The sequence below is a fragment of the Lepidochelys olivacea genome (assembly GCF_965140295.1).
Source record: "Lepidochelys olivacea isolate rLepOli2 genome assembly, chromosome: 15".
NCBI classification, from domain to species: Eukaryota; Metazoa; Chordata; order Testudines; family Cheloniidae; genus Lepidochelys; species Lepidochelys olivacea.
In genome coordinates, this window is record NC_140425.1 from 27,939,218 (window position 1) to 27,948,678 (window position 9,461).

General features: G+C 38.3%; 1 protein-coding gene across 4 annotated transcripts in view; it reads right to left on the reverse strand.

The window, feature by feature from the left end:
• Positions 1 to 9,461, reverse strand: part of ANAPC5 (anaphase promoting complex subunit 5) — a 23,090-nt gene continuing 13,629 nt past the window's right edge. The window contains exons 9-17 of one of the 4 annotated variants that reach the window (XM_084649462.1): positions 8,442 to 8,531; positions 7,321 to 7,502; positions 6,551 to 6,686; positions 6,225 to 6,299; positions 3,584 to 3,705; positions 2,787 to 2,894; positions 1,653 to 1,800; positions 860 to 1,022; positions 1 to 255 (exon numbers count right to left, since the gene is read on the reverse strand). In XM_084649462.1, the coding sequence (XP_084505588.1) occupies positions 149 to 255; positions 860 to 1,022; positions 1,653 to 1,800; positions 2,787 to 2,894; positions 3,584 to 3,705; positions 6,225 to 6,299; positions 6,551 to 6,686; positions 7,321 to 7,502; positions 8,442 to 8,531 (1,131 nt within the window). In that variant the 3' untranslated portion in view covers positions 1 to 148. Of the gene's footprint in view, positions 351 to 859; positions 1,282 to 1,652; positions 1,801 to 2,786; positions 2,895 to 3,583; positions 3,706 to 6,224; positions 6,300 to 6,550; positions 6,687 to 7,320; positions 7,503 to 8,441; positions 8,532 to 9,461 lie in introns of those variants that run through there. The other 3 variants (XM_084649459.1, XM_084649460.1, XM_084649461.1) reach the window with 3 other exon arrangements.

Below are 9,461 nucleotides of genomic sequence, written 5' to 3' on the forward strand. Positions count from 1 at the left end.
TTTTCTAAACAGAAGAACATAGTTTATTTGTAATTATTTCCAAGCAGTGATGATTGAACATAATGAAGACATTTAAAAAAGGGGGTCGGAGGGTCAGCAGGAAAACGCAGAGGGAAGCTTCAGCTTTAGAACACTTCACTTAAAGGCATTAATTAACGGAACACCGTGAGCAGGCAGCTCCTGGTGCACTTGACGGAATAGCATGGCACATTTGTTTCTTTCTTGGGTCTTGCCCAGGGTGTGGAAGAGTCTGGCCTGAAAGTAAAGAACGTCTCTGAGCTGCTCTTTGCAGTCCACTTTTGCAAAATAAGTCTTGGCTTCATTTAGGTTCAGGATAGCTAATTCCAGAGCTGTCAAAATGGTGAGGAAATTCAATATTTAAAACTGTGTTCGTATAAACAGTACAATCCCACTCTAGGGAGGCCCATTATGGATTAATTTTTCAAATTAAAAGCACAGATTTTAGCAATTTATAAAATACTTGCTGACGTGGGAGAAATATTTTATTGCATCTTTTGTAAAAATAATGGTCTTGGCAACATGGGCATACAACTACAGCCTTTGCTATTCAAGCTTTGCTGCAAGGTATGGATGATAAAGTGTGCAGATTAACAATAACTATTGTAAATTGTGAGCATTTTCAAGATGGACATTGTTCTTTTGGCCCCAGTGACATTGTGAGTCCAGATTCAGACCCTCCCCCCCGATCTTCCCATTCGGTAACACTACCTCCCTTGTTTTTGTTTTTATTTTATTACCGATGATGATATATCTTTGTACTATTAAAATTCAAATATCTAAATTGGATTGAGCTCAAAAGTCGAGAAGTATAAATGTGCATAATTATTCTTCACTCTACCTTCTGTCTTCTTTTGTGGAGAGTACGAAGCTGCAGAAGCAACCTGACATTTGGCCACCAAGAACATGGCACAGCCTTTATCCAGTACTGCCCCGTGAGCCAAGATAGGTTCTATCGCCGTATGCAGAATATTCAGTGCTTGTTCAGGAATACCAAGAATTAGCTGAAAGAGAAACATACTTTGCTGGTCTGAAATTGGTGCCCACAGGAAATAGCAGCCACTTCTGGTGAGGCCAACTAAGCCATTTGAACGCCACATCTGTTTTAAAAGGAACTGATAGTCCAGACAAGATTTTTAGCTTCTCTCCATAATCTTCTAAACTGTTCCCATTAGCAGAGATGAGGCACGGTGGTGGGGAATGCCAGTAGGAATCTGAATTGACTGGCAGACACTGCACAGTGTTGACAACCAGGATCCCCATCTGCCCAGAATAAGCAATATGAATGAACTCCATTAACCTGTGTTCCTTTTAAACTCAGCTCATGTCAACAAGTTCTGCTACTGCAAAGCCAACAAGATGGCATAAGAAATATCAATTGGAAAAGTGAAGGCAGTGCCAACTTATAACTGCATATTTTATAACATACTGAACCTAAAAGCCTCAATGACATTCAATTGTTTTTATAGACTTCCTTGAAAGATTTCACATTTTGAAATACATTTCGTTCTTTAAAAGCAATAACTGAACCCTGACAGGGTTACGTTCTTAAATCTAACAACAATAGCAATGATATCCAGATTGACAACATAAATGTTTGATTTGCAGCCTGTGAAAACATGTATCAAACTTACCTGGGAAAAAGCCAAGTTCAGAACAGTTTCAGAGGCCAAGTACTGTAGACGGTATTCTCTAGAAAGAGCGAGAGCCTGAAGCAGGACAGGCAGTGCTATTGTATGACATGAAGATCTCCAGTAAAGCTCTGCTATTGACAGAAGTACACTAAACAAAAAGAAGGGAAAAAAAAAAAGTAAAGTGATTCAGTTTTGCTGAAAATTTTGAAGTGTTTCCCCACCACACTAACCTCCAGAGAACAAGTAAGTGGAAGTCAATTATTTATCCCTAATAGTACTCTCTCATTTATTCTTAATAAGTTACAATACCACATGCACAATACATTTGAATTTCATCCTTAAAATGGATTCCACCAATTACCATGAATAAAATACTATTGTGATAAGTAACACTGAAAATTATGATTACACAGAGTAGAGAGAAACACTCTCTCTAAGTCTATTTTAGGCACAGTTGGTTTGTGTGGCTCTTTCACTCAACAGGGGAATTAACCCCCCCCCCCCTTTTTCTTTTATTAAAGGAAATTGTGGTTGCAAAACACCCACCCTTGACAGATTTAGTACTTGAAACTACTTTGAATTTAGTTTGAAAAGACTACTACATTTCAGCTTCAAAATATCCTTTATATCAATTTTTTTATTTTGTTATAACCCCCCCGCCCCGCAAACAAACCACTCATACCCCACACATGCCATAGGTAACCCCCCCCAACCTGAAAGTTGAATGTTCACACTGTCCATGAAGAATTCAATTCATACGTCCACTTTGATGATGGAAGTTTACCTATCATACTTCATTTCGGAGCTAAAACTCAGTTTGCTGAGTGCAAGCACGTGTAGTTAGGGGCCATTCCAAATGACTTTTAAAAGTGTTGGTACCAGCAAGTTCATTTAGCTCAGCAAATGAAAGCACATTTGTATTGCCACGGTAATGCTTCATTTTATCACCACCCAAAGTTTTACATTTAATAATTCTTCTATACTACATTTAATAAATCAGAATAGTCTCTTATCCAAACGGTGGATAAACTACGAATTAGTGAAGAAGTACAGAACAGATTGTGACTATTGATGTTAATTAGTGTAAAGTAGCTTTAATATTCAAGGAAGTCTCTAGAAATTAACTGTTCTTACCTAATCACCATCTCAGTGTTTTTTATATTTTGGCAGTGGATCAACAGTTTCTGCAAAAGTTTGTGCGCCTCTGACATTTGATTCTGAGCTTTCAATACAATGGCTTTTCTACAATAAAAAGAATTCCATTACCAGATGTTAATATTTTAGACTCAATCCTTCACTTGGATGCAATGGAAAAGCACGCTAGTGTTTTGTGTACTCAGCTTCTACACCTGTAAAAGTACTTTCTACCCAAGTGTGTAAAAATATAACCAAGGCCTGGGTGGGGATGTTCTGTTAATAACATGTAACTTTTATATAGCCCTTTTCATCCACAGATCTCAAAGCACTTTATAAAGGGAAGGGAAGTATTCCCTCTATTTTACAGATGGGGTAACAGGCAGAAATGAAGTAACTTGCCCATGGTCAATGGCAAAACCAGGAATAGACCCCAAGTCTCCTAATTTTTTATACAAATTAGGTATTGCACCTAGCTCTTGGGATAGCCACAGTGAACAGATTTCAAAATAAATATATTAATGCAATCATAGAATAAATTTATAAAAAATTAGGGCGTAAATGCTTTGTAGCCATTAAAATAACCCCAGGGAGGTGGGTAAAATGGATTATACCAAGATCATTGTTTTAGGATAGTTATGGCAGAGTTAAAGAAGAAGGAAATATTACTGTAGTTCACTGAAGAAAGGTATGCCGAGAAAAATAATGTATTATCTCCAGCAAGCACTTTATTCCATCTTTATTTATTTCAGTGGGATATTATTGCAAGATTTTTCTGTAGGTTGATGGTTTCTTACCTGTACACTCCTTCTATGCTATTAAGTGCTGTAATTCCTGCCACAAAAGAATCGGCGACATGGTATTTGCCATCATTCATAGCTCTATCAAACTGTATTTTCTGATCAAACAGCATCCACAGCTAAACCAAGAGTGTACAGAAATAAGTTTTAAGGAGAAATGCTGAATGTTCATTTTGCGATCCAAAGTTAAATCAACAGATATTAAATAGGGCTGCCAATTGCAGTTAGCTCATGAGATTAACTCAAACAAATTAATTGCGATCAAAAAATTTAATCGCAATTAATCGCAGTTTTAATCACTGTTAAACAATAGAATACCAATTGAAATTTATTAAATAGTTTGGCCATTTTTCTACATTTTCATATATATTGTATTCTATGTTGTAATTGAAATCGAAGTGTATATTATTTTTTATTACAAATATTTGCACTGTAAAAATGATAAAAGAAATAGTATTTTTCAATTCACCTCTTACAAGTACTGTAGTGCAAACTCTGTCATGAAAGTGCAACTTACAAATGTAGATTTTTTTTGGTTACATAACTGCATTAAAGAACAAAACTATGTAAAACTTTTAGAGCCTACAAGTCTACTCAGTCCTACTTCTCGTTCAGCCAATCACTCAGACAAAGTTTGTTTACATTTACAGGCAATAATGCTGCCTGCTTCTTATTTACAATGTCACCAGAAAGCGAGAACAGACATTTGCATGGCACTTTTGTAGCTGGCATTGCAAGGTATTTATGTGCCAGATATGCTAAACATTCATATGCCCCTTCATGCTTTGGCCACCATTCCAGAGAACATGCTCCCATGCTGATGATGCTTGTTAAAAAATAATGCAGTAATTAAATTTGTGACTGAACTCCTTGGGGGAGAATTCTAGTCCCCTGCTGTTTTATCTGCATTCTGCCATATATTTCATATTATAGCAGTCTCGGATGATGACCCAGCGCATGTTCATTTTAAGAACACTTTCACTGAAGATTTCACAAAATGCAAAGAAGGTACCAATGTGAGATTTGTAAAGATAGCTATAGCACTCAACCCAAGGTTTTAGAACCTTCCAAAAATCTGAGAGGGACGAGGTGTGGAGCATGTTTTTCAGAAGTCACACTCCGATGTGGAAACTACAGAAGCCGAACCACCAAAAAAAGAAAATCAACCTTCTGCCGGTGACATCTGATTCAGATAATGAAAACAAACATGCATCAGTCCGCACTACTCTGGATTATCATTGAGCAGAACCCGTCAACAGCATGAACACATGACCCCTGGAATGGTGGTTGAAGCATGAAGGGACATATGAATCTTTAGCGCACCTGGCACGTAAATATCATGCAATGCCAGCTACAACAGTGCCATGTGAATGCCTCATCTCATTTTCAGATGACATTGTAAACAAGAAGCAGGCAGCATTATCTCCTGCAAATGTAAACAAACTTGTTTGTCCGAGCAAATGGGTGAACAATAAGTAGGACTGAGTGGACTTGTAGGCTCTGAAGTTTTACACTATTTTGTTTTTGAATGCAGTTTTTTGTACATAATTCTACATTTGTAAGTTCAACTTTCATGATAAAGAGATTGCACTACTGTACTTTTATTAGGTGAATTGAAAAATATTTCTTTTGTTTTTTACAGTGCAAATACTTGTAATAAAAATAAATATAAAGTGAACACTACACTCTGTATTCTGTGTTGTAATTGAAATCGATATATTTCAAGATGTAGAAAACATCCACAAGTATTGAAATAAATGATATTCTATTATTGTTTAAATCGCACAAATTTTTTAATCACTGACAGCCCTAATATTAAAGCACGCTATTTACAGACATAACTGCCTATATTCCTGTTTATTAAAGAAGTTGTCCAAGTTTGTTGGATGTAACACATTGTATCAATGAACACCTTCATTGTATCAATAAACACCTTCAGCAGAAATGTGTAGGTCTACTAAAGAAATATGCAAAAGAACCGCAACAGAGCTTACAGGATCACATTTAAAATAAAACTCTTTCCTCTAGTTATGTCCTGAATACTTGTTTTGTGGCAGTTTGACTCCCTTTGTAACGCAGAAAAAGAAAGATTGGAAAAAATAAGTTTGTTGGATCTAGAAAGCCTTAAAATGATGTAGATGCTGTCCCACAGATTTACCCCATTAGGGTGTTTCCCAGTTCCACACAGATCACAGCCTCCTCTCTTAGCTCAGAGTACTTGTATAGCACTTTGAACTTCAAGGCACTTTACAAATATTTAATCCTGATAATCCCCTGTGAGGGAGGTAAATATGATGTAGCTAGCATTACAGCTAAGCTGCACAGAAGGAACAGAGGGCATGGAAGGAAAATACAAATAGCTCTTCACTCTGAGGCACTAGTGAGATAACTTTCTCAAGTTTCAAACTGTGGTACATAATGTTTTCATGGCTTGCGTCTTTGTGCAAAATTTTTTAGGTTTCCCACTAGTGACAAGATTTACATGAAGCCAATTCAGACTGTCTAATGAAAACACATTTTATACAGATACAGTGGAATTAAGATGCACTGAAAATCAGATCTTATCCCCAACATATAACTCTGGTTAAAATGTCATGTGAATGTGTATTTTCTCTATGCAATAAAAGCCACACGTTACCTGTGCATGCTGACTACTGGGAGGGAATCTCTCTTTTAAATGTTTCAGTATTTCTGAAGCAGCGGCAAAACATCCCTACCACACAAGAACAGGAGTATGATGAGCAAGTAATAGCGTAAGCACTATTTTCCTTTCCTTAATTTCATCCCTGTACTCTTAGACATAAACAGCTGTTAAGAAGAAAAGCTAAATTTCCCTCACCTGCCAAAAATGTTGATCAGAACCACACATGCACACAGTTCATCAATAAAAGCCACTTTTTAATCACAGATCTTTGATTCTTCCCCACTCACGTGATTTTTTGTGCAACTCAATGTAAGCCTCACCTGTTCGGCATGTAGCTCAGCCAGGTGACACAATACTACAGCAAAAGATTCTGTGTTATTCTGCTGAACACCCACATTGACAGCTTCTAGACTGTTCATGCTCAGCAACATCTGGGCTTGCTGAAGTGCCATGGTGCTACAGTGAGAAGAGCTTCATTTACTTTCAGGCAACAAACATCAGAGATTTTTAATCTACACTCCAAAGTCATGATAAGTTGACACAGACTGCTTCTCTGGGCTTCTAGCTTTACAGTTTCCCCTTTTTGTTGTAAGTAACTGCTACCAGGACCTCCCCACTGGGCCAGCATATCGAGTGCTCACGAATAAGGCATCAACCCAGCTAAGACCTGAACATAGTTTCTATAAGGTGATGTTGAGGATGGGTAAATAGAGACATTAAAACTTTGAGAGGTAGCCGTGTTAGTCTGCATCCACAAAAACAACGAGGAGCCGGTGGCACCTTAAAGACTAAGGGATTTATTTGGGCATAAGCTTTCGTGGGTAAAAAACCCACTTCTTCTGTGCAAATAAATCTGTTAGTCTTTAAGGTGCCACCAGACTCCTCGTTGTTCCTCCAGACTGTGTTTTAAATGAGCTGAACTAGGAAAACAATTCCCCCAACCTCGCCTGAGTAATAGCCTATATACTTGGTTTCAGCACATTAAACAGATGCAGTCACTTGTGCACTTGTATGACTGATGGTAAAGGCATTGCTTGAAACATTTAAAACATATATAAGAAACAAATCTGAGTTTGATGAGAGAAAATACCTGCGACCATATAGTCTCCAAATGGCAGTTTTCTGTGCTATACTAATATCAATAAGCTCTGACAAGCTATGTTTCCAGTGCAACAGATCAGAGTCCTTTAAGGCATCCATTAGCTTATTAGCGGTCTTTCCTGCAAAAGCTCTTTGCTGAACCAAGGACTGTATTCCCAGGGAAGCTAGATACTATGGAGAGGAAAATCAAAACAAACATATTAAACATATACATGCTACAGCTAAGTAGGAAGCACAAACTATCAAAATTCCCACCTAAAAAAGCAAGTTATTATTCAATATAGATAACAAAATGCCATTACAGAGATTTCTTCATATACGCAGTTAATACCACCTTGTAATGGGACGGAAAGGGAATCTGTAGTTTCCCACCCCACAGACCTGCAGCTGGTTATATCCGAGTCACTCCAGTGAAAAAAGTACTCACATGCGCACACACACACACAGTTTTCTGCTTTTCCCTTGCCACTCCCTCAAAAAAAAATACAATTTCCACCTTCCATGGCTGATACACCATCTACACAATTAGTTCCCAATCCTTTGTCATATGCACCCCACCTGACTCCTCACTGCAACCCAGTTTCCCCCATGACTTCTACTTCCTCATCCCCAGCAATCTAGTGGCTGGGTTCTCTATTGGTTCTTGGGCGTCACAAAGTAGCCCTCTCTCTAAATAATCTAACGTCTGCTCTCAGTCTCCCCCATGTGAGCTACACTATTCCTTCTACTGCAGCTCGTTCTTTTATCTCAAACAGAAAAACTAGAGCGAGAGATAGACAAACACATTCTAACAGCCAGGAGACGTGGAGGAAGCTGGCATAAGAATTGCTGAGAGAGGGCTGCCCTGCAAGACCCAGCAGCTGGGACAGGGTGAAAGCCGAAGATCCCTATGGAAGCAAATCCATTGTGGTTTTTAATTTAATTATGTTAAGAAGAAAGAAAGACAGACAGAACGAAAGAGGCAGATTTTGAAATCTAAAATAGATTGGGTTAAATCTCAGCTATATAGATTCCTAAGATCAGCAAAAAGAAAAGCTACAGATCATACACTATATGTGAGTGCACACACCCCCCTTCTCCTTGAATAGAGTTAAGGGATGAGAGACTTACTGGCAATCCAAAATGTACAGCTTTTTTCACAGAGTGTTCTAACAGGACACAGCTATCTGATCTCTTCTGCTCCAAAATGTACAGCCAACTCTGGTATGAGAACAAGATAAAAACATCATTGCAAAGGCATGATAGTAACATATGTTTGTACAACAAGAGAGAGAGAGACACACACACAAAAAAAAAAACTTGTGTGGTAACTTAAAACAAAACAAAACACAATTGACTTTTGAATCAAAGTCCCTCCTACAAAAGGCAGCAGCCCAGGAGGCTTCCATCTCAAGTCTGGAATGGTATAGAAAGTTATGCAAGGCACCCATATGGCTACCTTACACAGGACTTCTGGGATAACATCCTCTCTCAGCGCAAGAGACAGACTCACTCTCATGGAATGAGCCTTGCTAGAAAGTGGTGTTTTTCACCCTGGACGTACAAGTTTCCTTAATACAGTCTCAAAACCAACAAGACACTGAAGCCTTAGAACCTGCTCTGCTTCCCCAAGGAGAAACAGGTGACCTGTGTCACTTCGAGAGCTCCCGTCAGATAGATATGTTAACCCTTCTTCATATCAAGTGGACAACAGGAGCTCTTTTCTCCTCTCATGGGTTGAATACAACAAAGTGCTTGAAACTTTCTGAGCCAAAAAGCCGAGCTTAAAACTGTGCCATAATGCTGCAGTGTGTTTGGGAGGCAAAGAAACTGCCATAGACTAGGTATCTTCATCAGGTGGATCACCCCTCTTAGCAAAGCACTATTTACACTGCATAGATTTAGACAGGGACCTCTGCTGAGTGCTCTCTAGGTTGTAAATAAAAAATCACTATAACACTCTATTAGTCTATTATGGACAGGAAAGAACTGAAAAAGAAGCTGCCAGAAAGGAGAGAGAGACTAAAATCTTTGCCCTTTTCCTCTTTCCATTGGCTGAGAGCCTTTTATGCTCACTCTCAGGAGAGCAGAGGGATACTGGAAAAAAGGTTTTTAAAAATTATCTTGAACAAAGTTCTTAAAAGTGCAAAG